Below are 20,092 nucleotides of genomic sequence, written 5' to 3'. Positions count from 1 at the left end.
TTGTTTATCTTTCTACAGTGCTTTCTAGGTCTACATGTTTGAAGGCACTAAATACAGGGTGTTTCAAAAAGGTATGTCATAAATTAAATCACGCATTCCGGGGACAAAAATAATTTGATTAAATCCAACTTACCTTAGTACAAAAGTGTACACAAAAAAAGTTACAGCTCTTTGAAGTTACAAAATAAAAATTGTTTTTTTGCATTATCTCCTAAACTACTTGTTCTGAAAGCATTTGTCATACAAAAATAACAACAAAATCTAAGCGCATAGAAAAATTTTAATGGGGGTGTGCAGCCCTAAATCCCCAAACATTTAAGCACTTTCAAATCAAATATATTTTGTGGCATCATTAGTTTAACACATTATTTTAAAATTTTTTTGCTTCTTATCACTTTTGTCAAAAAACAGTTTTTATTGAGTTACGGCCCTTTTCATTAACCGTTAAAAAATTACGTGCAACTAAATAAATGGCTTAAATGAATTAACAAGTACAAAAAATGTCTATAACCTCTATAAATATGATATTATAATAAATGTTAAAAATGACCCTCATTTTCACCAATACGCATTCGGTATCGTTTTAATAAGGAAAACCGAATGCACTGAAAAATCATATTTTTCTGACGAAATTGATTTGCAGCTTCAATTATTCTAACCCTCAATTGTTGTTCGTCCTCTATTGTTACAGAATACACTTCTTTCATAAACCTTCAAAAGCAAAAGTTCATGGGGTTAAGACCTGGACTTCTGGGTGGCCAAGAAATAGGTGCGTAGCCCCTTCCAATCCACCGACCAGGATATTGCCTGCAAAGGTATTCCAGGACTTCATTACTGTAATGTGGTGGAGCGCCATCTTGTAGAAACCATATTTTGCCATATTGCAATATTCACTTCTTCCAAATACTCTTGTAAATTGTTTGCCAAGAGCTGCAAATAATTATCACCATTTAAATTGTTGGGATGGTTTGGATGCAGCTCAAAACAACTTTTTAGAGCTACTGCCTCAAAAATTAAAATAGCTATGATGATTGCCGACCTCCGTAGCGGAGAGCTCACCTGAAGAAGAAGAAGAAATTGTTGGGAAGAAATACTGGGCCTGTTAAAGTGTTATCCACAATTCCTGCCCAAACATTAACTTTGAAAGTCCTTTGGTGATGAGTCGTTTTTTTAACGTGAGGATTTTCGTCGGCCCAAATGTGCTCGTTATGATGGTTTGTTATTCCATTTCTACTGAAGGTAGCTTACCTTGTCGGTAAACAAAATATTTCTAATAAAATTAAAATTTCGAGTGTTTTCCATTAACAACCAATCGCAAAATCCAATCCTTTTAGGATAATCTTCAACCAATAACTCTTGAACCGTTGTTAAGTGATAGGGTTTAAGCAGCTGATCCTTCAAACGCCTCCAAAACCGTACGTGACATTTAGTTGAGCAGCTATTACCCTTGTACTTGTTCCAGGGACTTCTTCAATGATTTCTAAAATGTCTTCATCAGTTGCATCCATTATTGAACGACCACTATTGCCAGCAAGTTGCGGTTGGAATGTATCCGTTTCCCGTAAACGACGCGACGATCAATGGTCAGAAATAATCGTCTATCGGGTGTATTTCGATTGGAGTATTTTACTTCATAACGCCTTGCGGCTGCTGCACTATTTCCTTGACATTCACCTACAATATTCCCGATAGTTTATTGAAATCATAATTTAATCTGATCCAACTTACCCAAAGTTAAATGCATATCTGCCATTTCCTGAAATGTGTAGGCCATTGTAATATCAAAATTTTTAATATTAATCTTATTCACACAATAAATAATAGCTTCAAATTATTGACTATTATTGATGGAACTGTTTTTAATTATTGTATCCGTAGAAACTAATTGTAATTTTATGGTCAACTAGGAAAAAACTAGTTTTTCGAAAAAGTGATAAAAGGCAAAAAAGTTTTAAAAATAATGCGTTAAACTAATGATGCCACAAAATTCATTCGATTTGAATGTACTCAAAAGTTTGGGGGGATTTAGGGCTGCACACCCCCCTTAAAATTTTTCTGTGCGTTTAGATTTTGTTGTTTCTTTTGTATGACAAATGCTTTCAAAACAAGAAAGTAACGTATCCATTTTTATTACAAAATGTCAAGTAGTTTAGGAGATAATGCAAAAAAACAATTTTTATTTTGTAACTTCAAAGGGTTGTAACTTTTTTTGTGTACACTTTTGTACTAAGGTAAGTTGGATTCAATCAATTTATTTTTGTCCCCGGAATGCGTGATTTAATTTATGACTACCTTTTTGAAACACCCTGTATATGGGTAAAATTGATGATAAAATACTAGGATGTTTAAGTTATGTAACGTCCTTAAACTCTTAGTATGAGATGTACACAGAATTTTCTTTTCCTTTTTTCATTATCTTTAATGTACAGTAATGCACAGGCAAGTACTTTTTTGTTATAAGACATGATATAAGAGTACAAATCGCAATACCAATACGATTCGACTAAAGTGTTTATTCGTGGAAAAATCGATTGTATGCGGGAGTTTTTACTTTATAATAATAAAACCAGATATTTACGTTATTAAAATTATATATTTTCAAAATTGTACAAAATATTAACATCTGATTCAATATATTATCACATCATTATAAAATTTATTTTATTTACAATATATACAAAATATTACACATACATTTTCAAAACAGTACTATTACTAATTGAGCAAACAAAAAAAAGATACATATACAGTGTACATAGATAGTGTTTTGAATTTAGAGTATAAGTTTAGTAAAAGACCATCATATTAGTAGAAATATTAGTTTTTAAACATACAGTAAGTATACAAATTGGGTTTTTCGTCATAATAATTGTATTGGGATTAACTGGAATGGGTTCAAATAGTAAGGGACTAATGGGAAAGCATAAAGCAGCAACAATCTCATTTTCAGTAAATATTTAGTCGTGTATATGCTCAAAATAGCATGGTGGATAAACTAAAAAAAATTGACAGGATATAACTTTGCCTTAGGTCCACATTATTGTAGTTGGATAGAGATCATTAAGAACAACTTTTCAACTATAACCAGAAACATTTTGGGGCTTTAATATAGATGTTCCATTTCTTAAGATGCTATTCTCTAAGAAATACGTAACTAAAAGTACTACATTCCTCAATTTATTATCAAGTGGTTGTCGTTTCTGTGGTTTTCCGAGTTTGATTTCGCATTGAATAACTTTGGTTTTTGAAAAAAACCATTGTTTTGATGACGTTTCCGTAAGGCTTCGCTTACTAAATCAGATGAGTGTTCCGTTTCTTGGATATGTTCAAGAGGAACTGATGATCAAATTCAGTTATTTAAAATAAATTGCTTATTTTTCTCCAGTAGTTCCCTACGGTATTAAAACATGAATTGTTACAGATGCATCCACAAAAAATTAACGGCTTTTAAGAGGTGGCTATTTAAAAGGTCACTAAGGATTCCATAGGAGGGACTCTATGTTCAATGAAGAAGTATTAAGAAGACTAAATAAAGTTTTGGGAGTCTTTCAAACGTATCGAAACCATAATCTCGAATATATAAAACATGGAAACTTACAAAAGGAGAATCAGCAGCCAGTATCCATCGTCAGTTTAAGAAAATCTAAGGATCTTCTTCTTCTTTTTTTTATATATGACTTTGTCTGTTTTTCAATGTGCCTCCATTAAGTTGTCGTTCCATCGTTTTCGTGGTCTTCCTACTGATTGTCTTCCTATTGGGGAACCGTCTCTTGCCGTCTTTCCTACTCTATTTGTTGTCATTCGGCTTATATGATCATTCCATTCTACTCTTCTATTTCTTACACAGTTCTTGATATTCTTCACCTTGCATCTACGTTGTATATCTGTACTTCTAGCTCCGTCCCCTAGTGCCTTACCATCAATGTTTCCAAGTGTTTTCATCTTTGCTGTTTCTAACATCCTTTTTATCCTCTCTGTGTCAGGTCTTGTTTCTGTCGCGTACGTCATTATTGGTCTGATGACTGTTTTTAAATTCTGCCTTTCATTTCTTTCCCGATATTTTAATTTCTCCATATTGTCTCATTCAGGCAGCCTGCGGCTCTGTTTGCTCTATTCAGTTGATCTTTCACTTCAGTTTCGAGCTTTCCGTAGCTAGATAATGTGATCCTAGATATTTAGACTCCATCACTTGTTCTATTATCTGACCTTGCAGCTCCAATTTACATCTTAGTAAATTTGCTGTTGTTACTATGGTTTTTGAGGTTTTCCCAGCTTTCCTCGATGTTATCGTGATCTAATATTTTATTCCCAGCGATCTTCTCTGATATTCTTTTTCTTTATAAGTAATCCGTGGATTCCGTATTTAGTCCTTCGACTTTGATTTTTGTTTGTATTGGCGCCGCCGCTCTTTTGGGTGTAAAGTATTCCAGGATGATTCTTATTTTACATAATACTAGTTGAGGCATTTTACGTCGATTATTTTCGATGGATGTATCGTATGGAGTCGTAATGATGGAGACAGAAGATGAAAAATAAACGGCGTCATAATTGCCAACGTATGATATGCAGATCATAAATCAATCTTCGCTTATCCACAGTAGGATATAGATCTCCCAATAATTTTCCATTTGCTTCGATCTTGTGCATCTTGAATTTAATTCCTGTGGCAACGTTTTAGATCACCAGTCCAACGTGTTGGTAGACGACTTCTGCTTCAGTAGGCATCATCTCTTGGTGTTCATTTGAGTAACAGCTTTGTCCATTTGTTATCTGTCATTCGAGCCACGTAAACTTCCCAGTTCCACTTCAGTGTTGCAATTCTCTCACTGATCTTTTTCACTTTGAGCAACAGGGATTTTTTTATTGTTCTTCTTGTCATAATCAACATTTCCGCTCTGTAAGTCAACACTGGCAAAACAAACTGATTAAAGGTTTTTCTTCTAAAGCATATTGGTATGTTGGACGATTTGAAAATGTGGTTCAATTTGCTGAAGACTGCTTATATTCAGACACTTAGTACGACAAACCGGAAGCTCTTTATTAACTTCTAATATCAGGTTATTCAGGAAAGAGATCAATTGAGCCTTAAAATAAATACTACCGAAACCAAGAAAATAGTTATTAGTAAGACAAATAATCCATTTCCATAGTGAACAATTTTGTATACCTGGGTTCATGAGTAACATCGGACTTGGATCTTTATTTAGGTGTTAGATCTCGAATAGAACAGCAAGAAAAGAAGATACAAACTTTATGCCTTGACCATGTTATAAGAAACAGTAAGATTTTATAACAAAACGTTAAATTTAACCTACTTTTAAATTAAAATTAAAGGGATTAAGAAAATATAAGACAAGAGAGAATTGGGAAGATGAAAATATTCGTGGTTGAAAAACACAATGATACTAGACTAGTTTGTATACACATTCAATGTTTCGAGCTGCATAATATATACATTACTTGGATGAGATTGTTGCCAACCTTCAATTAAGATGATACTATAAGAAAAATATTTTTTTTGAAGTGAAATTTGTCTACTTACTGCACTACTTTTTTGTAAATTATTTAAATTTTTTTAAAAAAATTTCAGTTTTTTACTATCAGCGATACTAATGTTAAAGTGCTACACATTGTCATAACTTAACAAAAAACTGAAATTTTAAGATATTATACCTAGTTTTTGCACCCAAATGCAGAACAATACTCATCGCATACTTTATCTTTTGATCTCCCGACTCTAATTTCCTAAATTCTCATTCACCCTCTAAATGAGCATCATTCTTAGTATCCGAACATAGGAACGAAGGGGTAACTACCGGGGGAAGATGCCCACGTCTCGTAAGGTAACATCACAGGAACGGCGTACATGCCTCTGGGTTGGAAATGCGTGCGGGAATGTTTCTTGAGATGGTCTTTTCGTCCGAATCTCTTTCCACAGTGCGTGCACGGGAAGGGTCTAAGGCCGGAATGGATTCGTTTGTGGCGGGTCAGTTCCTCGTTTCTGGTGAATGTCTTCCCGCAATCTTTTTCGTCACATTTGAATGGGCGTTCTCCTGAAACAATGAAATCATTCGTATTAAGTGCGGTTCGGACACTGTAAAAATTTAAATAATAAATCTAGTTTATTAACTAACAAGAATTAAACGTAGATGTTTCGAAAAATAAATCAGGCTATGTTTATGGAAATGGACAAAAATAAAATTTAAAGAAACTTAAGGAAAAAAGTTTACAAGCTGGACTAACAGATAATTACCTGTCAACTAAAAATCGAAATTTTAAAGTCAAAATGAAATAATAATGCATTAAAGAGAATTTCAAAAGTAGTAAAATATCTAATACGAATAAATCACGACAAATTAAGATAATTTGGTGTGGCAAAAGTACAGTGCAATTTGCTTTAAATCTATAATTAGAGGCATGGGCTTCTTTTTATTAGGGTGCCTTATTGTCTTAATGAATGTTAGTGACAAATCTGGCAGAGGTTTGTCTATCCCCTTATATTCTTTAGCCACGAGTATTTTTTCACCTGATGCTTCTCTTTCTTAAAATCTTTGCCTCTATGATTAATTTTAAAAGTTGGTACTTGGAATTCCTAAATATTTGATCCAGGTAGGCTGCTGTCCTTCCCTTCACTATTTGTAGCAGTTTGCTTTCTCTCCCTATTCGGCGTAATACTTCGGCGTTGGATTCCTAGACACCCACACTTCGAAGGCCTCAAGGCGATTCTTGACGTTCGCTTTTATTGTCCAAGTCACCATCTCATAAGTATAGACTTACTAATGCAAATTATAAAAATAGCCAGGACCAAATAATATTAGAGCGAAACTAGTACAACAGAGCACGTGATGAATTTAGGCAAAAGGTGGAACAAGAACTAGACAAACATACACTATTCGTGATATTAATGAATATAATAAAATTATCTCGACTGAATGTTGGTGGCCTGAGCACTAAATTCAGACAGCTAAATATTGTAATCGCTCATTCTGTTTGTGGTGTTGTGCTTGCGAAAGGATGACTCACATCTGATATATATCAATATGATATTGTAATTTTGAAATATGATAAAAAAAAATTTTATTTAATGGATTTCATATGTGAATAAATTTTATTAGCGACGCCATTTTCATAATTAATATGTTTTCTTATCTCAGGGTTACTATTTGAGTTCAAAAAATACCTTTATCTTCAATAGTGTTCAATAAGAAGAGGAATAAAAAGGAATAAATAAAAAAAAACTCAAATTTGTGCAATTCAATTAAAATATAATAGTAAAATAAACCTTTTAAAACTGTTTATACAACTAATGAAATCCCTTAGAAATAAATGTTCCCCAAATCATACAGCTTTCTCATATAAAATTACAATAGGAAAATGAGTCCAATCTATTATCTCGCCTCAATAAATATTTCTCTTCACTTTAATTAACTCTCTATCGAAAAAAACTCTTTCCTTGGTTCTGCTTATAAAAACAGTCCTGTCGATTAAAAGAACGTCCTGACTCACGTTTCTATCTTTTCTTTGCTCCTAGACCAAAAATTAATAGAATTGAGATACGGAAACATCGAAGAAATATATGAGCATATAAAGGCAAGTATAAAACAAGCAGCATGCGAAGCTCTTGGACAGAAAGAACATATAACAAATAAACAGCACTATTATGAAAGAAATGAACCAACAAAAATAATAATTGAAGAAACAAAGCAACTGTACAGAAAATAGCTGACTACAAACAACGATTAAGTTTATAAAGAATATAGAGAAAAAGATAGAGACGTGAAAAAACAAATAACACAACAAAAGAATGAAGAATGGGAAAGAACCTGATTAAATATTGAAACATACATAGAAGGTACAAGAACTTTGGAGTCATGGAGAGTACTCAGAGGATTAAAACAAAACTCTAAAGAAAAAATTAAATTGGGAAATATACAGGTCAAAGAATGGAAAGATTATTACAAGGAACTGTTAACAAAACAAAGACCATAATTCATTGGAAAAGAAAACAGGCGAAGACGAAGCAGCCCACAACAAGAAATAGAAATAACAGATAGGGTAATGAGAACGGCCATAAAAGCAATCAAAAATAAGAAAGAACCGGGACCTACAGGCATCTCACCTGAGCTTATAAAGTACGGTTCAAATAAATTACACCGGATGATAAAATGGATATTTCAGAAAGCTGTAAATGGAGAACAGCTCCCAAAGGAATGGACAGAGGCATATACGACATATATATTTAAGAAAGGACATAGAAAACAGCGCAAAAACTACAGAGGAATAACCGTAATACCATCAATAGAAGATTATATGGGAAGATACTGCTAGAAAAGATAGAGCAAGCGATAAGGCTAGCGGAGGATCAGGCAGGCTTCACGGCAGGAAGATCATGCATAGACCACATATACACACTGGAACAACTGTTGGAAAAGAAAAAAGCAAAAAATAAAGATATACATTTCGCATTTGTGGACCTGAGAAAGGCGTATGACTCTGTGCCAAGGTCAGAACAATGGGAGGCAATGTATAAATTAGAAATACAGAGGAACTCATAGAAGCTACAAAAGCTCTGTATAAAAAAAAAAACAAAGTGTCCATTAAAATGGGAACAAGAATCATAGATTTCACTAGAGACTTCATCACAACAAAAGGGCTCTTACAGGGTTGTTCCACATCTCCAACCCTATTCAAAATATTCTTAGAGAAAGCCTTGACTACATGGAAAAGAAAATGCGAAAAATGGGAGTGCCAGTACGAAACCAATACCAATATATTGCATGATAAAGAAACTACAAGAAGAATATACCAAGGCTGGTCTAGATATTAACCTCGCGAAACCAGAGTACCTATCTACAAGTAAAGAAGATAAAGAAGATCTACAGATTGACGACAACGTAACAATCAAAGGAAAGGATAAATTCAAATACTTGGGGTTTATAATCACGAAAAAGGCAACACTAATTAAGCAAATTAAGCAAAAATTAGGACAAACAAAAACAGTAATCCTACAACTTAATAAAATATGGTGGGGTAGACACCTAAATATGAAGACAAAAACACAGATTGATAAAACATTAGTGCGAAGTATTATGACTTATGGGGCTGACAATTGGATTATAAACAAGAAAAACAGCAGTAAGATAGTAGCAACAGAGATGGAATGCCTGCGAAGATGCTGCAGAGTAAAAAGAATGGATGGAAGAAGTAATGATGAAATAAAGAAAAGAACCTCAATAGAAATAGACATACTAACATAAATAGAACAAAACAGACCAAAGTGGTATGGACATGTAAGAAGAACTAGCGACAGCAGATGGATAAAGAGAATAACCGAATGGAGCCCCATAGGAAGGAGGAAAAAAGGACGACCCCGAAGATCCTGGAGGAACGAAGTAGACGAAGGCATGAGTAAGAGAGGCCTAAACGATGGATAATGGGAACACAGAGAGAGATGGAAACGGTTGAGCGAGGGAAGGCAGTGAAGACTGTCAAATCCCTGAATATATATATGCTTTTTGAAAATCTTCACTTTACGTTTTTACAGTTTTAAATTGTTTCTAACTCAAAAATGATCAACTAGAAAAACATTGCAACAGACTTTTTTTGTTCAGAATTATACAAAATTTAAATTTTGTTTAAGCAATATTTAAATAAATGAGGACCACTTTTCGCATGGGAACGTTATTTTTGGGTGTCTAACGAAAATGATTAGGCAAACATATCTCATGGAAATACTTTTTCGAACGATCCCGAGCTTTTCCACTTATCTAGAAAATGAGAATCTGTACCGCTTCTTCCTTTAAAGTTTAAATATTTTGGGATAAACCGTTAAGAGAAAATAATATAAGTCCGTTCCGGAATCCGAATTGACTACCATTAATTAATTAATAACTTTTAAAATAATAATTAGTTATAGCTTTAGATGAAAATTGCACGAAATATAATAGAACTGTCAACGATTAATATATATCAATGCTAATGTAAATTGAATTGTAAATAAAACAAATTTATTTTAATAATTATCAACTACTAATAAATAATAATAATATAATAATAATGTTTATTTACTTCCCGATATACAATATTAAACAATGTTACAAATATAATAGAGTTACAAATTAATTCGAAGTTAAATATTTTGTACAAACAAATAGTTGTTAGCAAATAAACAAAGAAGAAATTCCCTGATGAACCAGAGGTTGTGCTCAGGGATTACACTCATTTACACTATTCAAATATTTGTTCTACAGTACCATCAGGTTGATAATATTAGTTATTTATTGTACAAGACGATACAATTGTACTTTATCTTCGAGAGCGTTTTTTAGCGTCGAGACGTCAGTCGAGACGCTAATTACGCTCGAGAAAATAATGCGATTTTATCGTAGTGTGCAATACAACATTTTTTTCTATAGCAAGACTTCAAGTTCAGATAAAAAATAGAATTTCAAAGAAAATTGTAATTTTTAGCACAAAAATCGCAATTGTGTTGCTCCGTTGCTAGGGATATGAATTAGGCCGTCCGCACATGAAGCTAGTAAAAAGAAACCAGTTGGTAACTTTAGTTACCAATCAGTTGCTTATTAGTTACTGTCCATGTATTTTAATGAGTATCCGCACACAGCGCTACTAGTTAGTAACTGGTCTCTAATTCATCAGTGATCAGTCGACAGCAGACTGGACGTGCAGGTAGCTTGGGGACTAGTTTCTAGTTTGTTGTGATATTTTTAAAGTTTACACGCGAAATGGCGAAATTGGTAGAATGGTCGTTTAATATAAAATTAGTGCAAGAAGTGGAAAAATATCCCTGCCTATACAACTATACGTTAAATGAATATTCGCGTAAAGATATTACCGAAAAGGCTTAGAATGATATATTATATGGTATTCCTTCCCGTTTTCGTACATAATTATGTAGAACACAGATTGTGTTATCTTAATAATTTTTCGAGTGACATTTTTAACGCGATGAAAACACTCAATAATATTATATAAAGGTTAAAATTTAAACACCCTATAACAAAGCTACTCGTACAGGCAAGAAGTGACTCGTTTCTATTAATTTTCAGTAGCGTAGTGTGCGAGTCACAGTTAGTAAACAGTTGGTAATTCTAGTTACCAACTAGTTTAGTTTCTTTTTAGTAGCTTCATGTGCGGACGGCACACTTCATGTTGACTCTGTCAACAAATGTCAAACAAATGGTACGTTTTGGTTTTTGCGGAGAATATTGTTGCGTTTTGTGTACAAAGTGAATAAATACGAAATGGACGGAAAAGAATTGACGCAAGGAAAGGAAAACCTGCCATCAGATGTAGAAAATGCAGCGTTGGAAGCAGAAAGTTTATTGTTGCCACAAAAATCTAGGATGATGTATGGGAAAGAATACCAGTCTTTTAAAAAGTGGAAGAGCATTAAGAATATCAATGGCGTGAGTCAAAAAATACTTCTGGCGTATTTTTCTGAAAAGTCAAAGAAAGCGATGCCATCGTCATTATGGTCGTATTATTCGATGCTGAAGCGTTCGTTGTTGGTGAATGAAAATTGTGACATTTCTAAATTCAGCAAGTTAACCACCTAGCACCAAGAACATTATTAAATTTCTGACAGAAGCTCCTGATGACGTCTATTTGTTGATGAAGGTTATTGCTATTTTTGGGGTGCATGTAGCGACTAGGTCCGATGAATTGTACAAGTTAGAAGTGTTTAACGTGGACGACAGAAAATCGGTGATAATCGTTTCATTATCTGATACTAAAACCAAGCAGGAAAGGTCGTTTTGTATTACTGACAAGAAAAGTGGACTGAGTTTCTTGGAAATTGTGAGAAAGTATATTGCCTTGCGCCCCAAAAACGTACCTCACAGTAAGTTTTTTGTAAATTACCGACAGCAAAAGTGCACTACTCAACCGGTGGGGATTAACACTATATATAATATCCCCAAGAAGATTGCAGATTTTTTGAAACTTGCAAATTCAGAAATGTACACGGGATATTGTTTCCGTCGTTCCTCAGCTACTATGTTCGCAAATTCCGGAGCTGATCTAGTAAAAGTTAAACGTTTAGGTGGATGGAAATCGTCATCTGTTGCAGAATCTTACATTGAAGAGTCAATAAGCAATAAGATTGCTGTATCCAAGTGTATACTTGGTGGACCAAAAAATCAATCCAGTACCTCGAATCAAGTGTTTTTTAAGCAAACGAGTTCAAGTTGTGATACTCCAAAAATAGATATTTCCAATAATGTTAATTGTAAAATTTCAGTTGTTTTTAATCCTTAATTTGTTTGAATTTGTAAATTTTATTGAATAAAAAAAAGTTAAAACATTTTATCTACTCTTGCTGTTAAAGTGTCACTTTATCTACCCTTGCGGTTAAAGTGATAATTTATCTACTCAAAACAGTTATTATAGCAACACTTTAACATTAGCTATGGAAAAAAAATATTATTACAAAGTACATATATAGTATAGTATTAGTTATATGATGAGTTTAATTAAAGAAGATCGCATCCAAAATTTCTGATCCAGTGATCTTTATATAAAATAATCCAATTTTATAAAAATTTTATATAAATAAAACTGATCACATTCACAAGGTATTTTATAATTACAAGTTAGGTTTAGTTTTAGATAAAATATATCTCAATGTGTTTGTTGTTTTGAATGTTGTTGAAATGTTGAATTTATTTCCTATCCTTTTAAGTTTTTCCGATAATCCTTTTATGTATGGTATTGTTATTTTTCTCATATTATTCCTTGTATATGCTGTAGGATATCGTTGTTCTATTCTATTCGGTCGATTTTTGAAAATTATTTATTTATAAACGATAAAGGATAATCATTTTTTAATAAAACAGATGATAACAAATGTTTCTCCTCTGAGAACGAATTTTATATTACCTCTGAAATCAACCCATTGCTACTTTACTTACAAAGGCCAACTTTAAAGATTTCAATCATGCATTTAAGTTTCAAAAATACACAAACTTGTAAAACTTGAAAACAGGTAAAACGCTGAGATAGCTAGTGACGGGGTTGCTATTTACGTCGATAAAAAATATAGAGCCCAAAATTACAAATCAACACATATAACTTTGAAGCAGTAGCGATTACAGTAAACATGGAATGAACCATTATTATTTGCAACATATATTTACAGATCACACTATAGACCAAAAAGATTTTGACAACCTACTGCAACAAATTCCCAGCCCTCATATCATTTTAGGTAATTTTATTTGACACAATCTTATACGAGGTTCAACAAAAACTAAAGCTGGAGGCATAATAGTGGAATTTGGTATGACCTTACATAATCTAAATCTGTTAAACGATGGTGGCCTCATCAAGTTTAGCATTCAAACGGGAAGTGAGTCGGCCATTGATATATCGTTGTGTGATCCAACCTTATCCTCAACACTAGAAGGGGACGTTATCCCGTACATATATGGAAGTGACAACTACCACATTAAAATTGCATTTTCACGACAAAAAATAACAATATTGCTACACCCCATCAAAATTAAAATATTTAAAAATGCAAACTAGGAGAATTTTACAAAATATTTACAAAATAAAATAAACAACACAAAAGATATTACTCTTAATGACATAGATAAATACCTAAAAACCTTCATATCAATAACCAACAAAGCAGCAGAAAATCATATTGAAAAAAAAACACTAAAATATAAAACTCGTTAAGCCCACTTCTCTTTAATATAATAATGGAGAAATAATACAAGCAGTACGTAAAGGTCTAGGTTACAGAATGGGGAAAAAAGAAATCCAAATATTATGTTATGCAGACGACGCCGCAATAATCGCCAAGACAGAAGACGAGTTCCAAAGATTAACACATATCTTCAATACAACAGCCAAGAAATACAATATGATAATATCAGCAGAAAAAACCAAATGTATGACAACATCTAAATGCCCACTACGATAAAAAATCGAAATTGATGTGAAAATAATAAAGCAGGAAGCAACGTTTAGATATCTGGGAATAGATATAACTAGTTACGGAGATATTGAAGAAGAAGTACAACAACAAAGCTTAAAAGCCAGTAATGCGGCGGGATCTCTTAATGACCCAATCTGGAAGAACAAATACCTAAGACAAGACACAAAAACAAGAATCTATAAAGCAGCAATTAGACCTATATTAATATATACGGCGGAGACAAGACCTGACAGGTCTGAAACGAGACGACTACTAGAAACAACTGTGATGAAAATACTTCGACGAATATCAGGGAAAAGTCTGTTGGATAGGGAGAGAAGCGAAAAATAAGAAGAGCATGCTATATAGAAAACATAAATGAATGGGTGACAAAACGGAAACAGGATTAGAACAAACACATTAGTAGAATGGCAGAGGATAGGATAGTACGAATAGCACGAGATAAGTCACCAACCAATGGACGAAGAAGTATTGGCAGACCAAGAAAAAGATGGTGCGATAATTTAAATAAATTAGGAGGCTAATATTGAAGAAGAAACTGGCTTTAAAGCCTACATACAAGAAGGAAGAAGAAAAAGAAGACTAAAATATCACAAACCTTCACCATGGTGGTCTCCAGAATGCAAAGAAGTCGTAAAAACAGATAAAAGAGCCTTCAATAGGTAGAAGCACCACAAAACTAATGAAACTATGGTAGAATACACAAGACGTCGGGCAAAGGCTAGATATATTTAAAAAAAAAGCAGGAAAACATCATGGCAAACATTTGTTTTAAGTAATAGTTATATCCCAGCAAGTAAAGTGTGGCAAAATATAAGAAAAATATCTGAAAAAAAATGTTAAAATGTTCAAATGTTCAAAAAACACCTTTCCTATCAAAAGATAACAAAATTATAAGATAAAAGAAATAAAATATAAAATATAAAAGAAATAAAATTGCGAAGCTATTCGCCAGTGAATTTGAGTCAAATTCAAGTAACGGTAACTATTCACCGGACTTTAAGCTTAAAAAACAAAGCGCAGTAAAAACAATGTTGGACTACTATTTTCATGAGTACAACGTACTGGATGTACCAACTACAGCTCAAGAACTTGGGAATGCCATGATGTCAACTAAATATTCCGCTCCAGGTCCAGATGGTATACCATTAAGTTTTTTGTTAAACCCACCAGAAGGTGGAACGTCTTGACTGTTAATATTATACAATTTTATTTGGACAAATCAAGTCTTTACCTAGTCTATTTGGACAAATCCGTATGGTCAGACAGCATTATAATTCCTCTGCTCAAACCCAACAAATGGATAAGAATGAAAATAACACCAAAACATTTTTTACGGGAAATCACCGAGTTTTTACGAAATATTATCACCATAATCAAATATTATGTTATGCAGACGACGCCGCATTAATCGCCGAGATAGAAGACGAGCTCCAAAGATTAACACATATCTTCAATACAACAGCCAAGAAATACAATATGATAACATCAGCAGAAAAAAACAAATGTATCACAACAGCTAAATACCCACTATGACGTAAAATTGAAATTAATGGAAAAATAATAAAGCAGGAAGCAAGGTTTAGATATCTGGGAATAGATCTAACTAGTTACGGAGATATTGAAGAAGTACGACAACAACGCTTAAAACCAAGTAAAGCGGCGGGATCTCTTAATGACACAATCTGAAAGAACAAACACCTAAGACAAGACACAAAAACAAAAATCTATAAAGCAGCAATTAGACCTACATTAACATACACGGCGGAGACAAGACCTGATACATGTAAAACGGGAAGACTACTAGAAACAACAGAGATTAAAATACTCCGACGAATATCCTGGAAAGGTATGTTAGATAGGGAGAGAAGCGAAGATGTAAAAAGAGCATGCATGCAATGTAGAAGACATAAATGGATGGGTGACAAAACGAAAACAGGAATGAAACGAACATATTAGTAGAATGGCAGAGGATAGGATAGTACGAATAGCACGAGATAAGTCCCCAAATGGACGAAGAAGTATTGGCAGACTAAGAAAAAGATGGTGCGATAATTTAAACAATTTGTAGGCTAATATTGAGAAAGAAACAGACTTTAAAGTCTACATACAAGAAGGAAGAAGAAGAACAAGAAACACACTAATGTATCATGTAAATTTCTACAAAAAAATTATAAACAACAGACTATTGTGGTACTTGAAACAAGAAAAACAAAAAAAATCAAAAATATATTTTTTTATCATAAAAATCAAAAATCAAAGAAATAAAACTAACAATTAAAATAAGCATGTTCTGCTATGTTCTAAAATATGGATCTAAAACTTAAAAATTGAGCTAGGAAGAAAACTATAACTACAAAAAATTGAATTATTTACAAAAATTTTCACAGTAAAATCTAAAAAGAGATCTGAAAAATTTGAGTAAGCAGCAATAAGTTAAGATGGTACAAAAAACTTATACAATAAAAATTCATCTTTCATTCTTCAAAACAGTGGAACATAATAATAGTCTAGGCGGGATCTGTTTTGGATTGGACATTTTCCATAGGAAGCTATTTTTTTGCTGTAATCCCTTCAGGAGGTGCCCAATATCGATAATCACGATATGCGCCAGTCGCAAACCCTGTGCTAAATTTTTTATTTAACAAAATCTGAAAACAATTGAAAATTTCTCATTTTTTGCTCCTATTTTCGTTTATAATTCGGAAAATATTGATCCTAGAGAAAAAATTATAAAAAGTTAAAAGTTTCATTATTCAATTTTACACAATATTTCGTTAGCTAGAAATTGAAAATTTAATGTTTATTGTTGAAAAAATAGCAATAATTGGAAAAAAAAGTACAAACAAATGAAGTTAAACTTTTAAATGTTTTTGACTTTCTAAACTTGACTTACAAGCTCCATATTCCGCCTAGAAAAACTTTTTAATATGTTTAAAACGTGTGCTAAATTTTGTTAAGATCGGTCGGATAGGTTTTGCATAATAATTTTGCAACCCAGCCTACTGGAAAAAAAATTGCAAATTTTCAAATTTATAGTAGGCCCTAAATAAGGCCCTCAGATAGTTGCAAATTTTTTTACACATAAAGGAAGGCTCAAACTTTCAAACGCTTTTTGTAAAATTCAAATCGGTTTACTAGGAAAGCCTAGAAATTTTTTTAAAGGTTTAAACATTTTTTATATATGTCGAGTGAATGTCCCCCACCACCACCTCTCATGCATTCCGAGCGACATTTTACGCGAAAAGGGTTTTTTATTTGTCTTTTTTATGGATGTTTCCATGAAGCGCATTACGTAAAACTTTTCAGATAAAAAGTACTTGACAAGACGAGGGTATTTGTTTAAAAACGAGCCCTCTATCACTTATGGTTACACGGCAAATGTATGTCAACTTTGACCTTCAATATCTCGGCAACCAGTAAGCCGGATGTATCTTTTTTTTTAAGAAGCGTCTTTTAATGTTCTGTAAGTGTATAAATTTTGAAATTGATATGTTTAAAGCTCGTAAATTTATTCAATTTGTTTATAAGCCTAAAATATGTTTAAAACTTTAAAAAATTTTCTAGGCTCTTCTAGTAAACAGATTTGAATTTTACAGAAAGCGTTTTAAAGATTGAGCCTTCCTTTATACGAAAAAAAATTTGCAATGATCTGAGAGCCTTATTTAGGGCCTACTATAAATTTGAAAATTTTCCAGTAGGCTGGATTGCAAAATTATTATGCAAAACCTATCCGACCTATCTTAACAAAATTTAGCACACGTTTTAAACATATTAGAAAGTTTTTCTAGACGGAATATGGAGCTTGTAAGTCAAGTTTAGAAAGTCGAAAACATTAAAGTATTAACTTAATTTTTTTGTACTTTTTTTCCAATTATTGCTATTTTTTCAACAAAAAACATTAAATTTTCAATTTCTAGCTAACGAAATATTGTGTAAAATTGAATAACGAAACTTTTCACTTCTTATAATTTTTTCTCTAGGATCAATATTTTCCGAATTATAAACGAAAATAGGAGCAAAAAAATGAGAAATTTTCAATTGTTTTCAGATTTTGTTAAATAAAAAATTTAGCACAGGGTTTGCGACTGGCACATATCGTGATTATCGATATTGGGCACATCCTGAAGAGATTACAGCAAAAAAATAGCTTCCTATGGAAAATGTCCATTATGGTCTGAATTTTTACAGATCCCGCCTAGTCTATAAGATAAACAGAATAATTGACAATAAACATACACATTGAGGACGATCCACTCTCCCATTGGAAAACAAAACAAGCTAAAATATTAAATATGTAAGTAAACCTGAAAGTACTAACCTGTATGTATCCTGATGTGTCCTTTAAGCTGTCCATTATTTGAAAACCCGACATCACAATGAGGGCACTTGTATTTCTTTGGTCGTTGCTTTTTCGCCGCCAAGAGTTTTTCGTGGTGTTCTTGGTTCAACACCCTCATATATTCTTCTATCGCTATACCTTGCGATAAGGTTTCCATAATTAAGGGATCCGCGGGTAATCCTATTGATTGCGCAAGTTGTGTCTGTAATAAGTCTGGATAAATAGAAGGATATAATTCGACAGGGTATTCTGGCACAATTTCTTTTGTCTTAAGAGGTTTATGACTGTTTGAAATAGGTCTGAAACCTTCAACAGTTTCCGCAGGCACTTTTTCACTAACTGAACTATTATCTTCGGAAGTCGTTGTCGATATAGTGGAATCTTGAGAAACATCTTTGGAATCACTACTGGAATCCCAGGGTCTAAATATTTTATTACTAGGTTTTTCTTCGTAAGGGTAATTTTGGATAAACATTTTGATGGAGAATATAAACTCGGCCCGCTTAGTAAGGGTGACTAAACTAGTTTAAGTTATACATGGGTATATACTCTTGTGATTTCGAAAAGGGGCAGTGCTTACGTATGGTGGGGGTAGTTAGTACAACAATAACTAACCCTCTATTGTACGCTTTATTGAATGAGAGATATATTGTACGATTTTAGACCTTAGGGTGAATAAAAGGCGGTATGGGGTGTTCGTAAGGGCTGTAATAGGGATTTTTGTTATACATTGTAAGTGATTCCATTTTTTCACGGTTGTCTGTTTAAATCTGGAGTATTTGCGGTTGGATAACAACTAAATTTGGATTAGAATTGACACTGACTTCTCAGGTATAAGTGGGATAATGATTTTTTGCACGAGAATAATAATAGGATTTTTTCAAAAGGAAATATACTGAAAGGTGCTGACAAGGGTTGAATGAAATGCATAACATTAATATATTTTATAAAAGAGTTGTATTCAGAGAAATCCCTAAAATATAGATAAAAAATAAATAAATATGATATCTTTAATCATGAAAATTTAACGTTTTTCCTTAATTTTAGCTTAATTTTTATTATTTTTAATATAATTTTACTAAATTTAGTAATCTTATGACCACAATACATTGTTCTTTTTTTTAAACCATCCTTTTGATCAGATGGCCATTAGTGACAAATTGATGGTTATATTCTCGCATTACATTCAAAGCAATTTGGCCTTTTTTCAATTTCTCGTGAAAACATAACAGCAATTATGTTAAAAATCTTGTTTGGGCAAGAGCAGAGCAAAGGTACCAAAAAGATACTCAAAATTCAGACAAAAGGTCCAAAAAGAAGAGTGCTCACGACTACTTTTTGGTTTCTAAAGATGGAAGTTACATCAAGGTATGCCCCATTATGTTTTTTAATACATTCAATTTAGGAGAAGATACAATGAAATCACAAATGAAAATCCTTAGACACATATATAAGGGGGTAAAGGAAAATGACATATGGCGCAGAAGATATAACTTTGAACTATACACAGCATACAATGAACCCGAGATCATAACATCCATAAAGATCGGACGTCTGCGCTTGATGGGCCATGTTGAACGAATGTTGGAGACTGAAACACCAAAACATATTATGAGACAAACACCAGTAGGAAGAAGGTCAAAGGGAAGACCCAAACTTAGATACATGGAACAAGTGGAACAAGATCTGAAAACACTTAAGATTACCAACTGGAAAAACAAAGCAAGGAACAGAACAGAATGGCGGAAAATCCTAGAACAAGCCAGGACCCAGAAAGGGTTGTC

At 32.9% G+C, this 20,092-nt stretch overlaps 1 protein-coding gene across 1 annotated transcript; it reads right to left on the bottom strand.

Annotated features, from left to right (window-relative positions):
* Positions 1-3,317: 3,317 nt before the first annotated feature.
* On the bottom strand, positions 3,318-18,799 carry LOC140435492 (uncharacterized). Its single transcript, XM_072524226.1, has 2 exons — positions 18,288-18,799; positions 3,318-6,053 (listed from the first exon to the last, which is right to left on the bottom strand). Exons 1-2 carry the CDS (start codon positions 18,781-18,783, stop codon positions 5,782-5,784), a joined length of 768 nt encoding a protein of 255 aa, XP_072380327.1. The 5' UTR covers positions 18,784-18,799; the 3' UTR covers positions 3,318-5,781.
* Positions 18,800-20,092: the final 1,293 nt, after the last annotated feature.

The sequence above is a fragment of the Diabrotica undecimpunctata genome, chromosome 3 (genome assembly GCF_040954645.1).
Source record: "Diabrotica undecimpunctata isolate CICGRU chromosome 3, icDiaUnde3, whole genome shotgun sequence".
In the NCBI taxonomy this organism is placed as follows: domain Eukaryota; kingdom Metazoa; phylum Arthropoda; class Insecta; order Coleoptera; family Chrysomelidae; genus Diabrotica; species Diabrotica undecimpunctata.
This window is presented reverse-complemented; position numbering and strand designations above follow the sequence as displayed.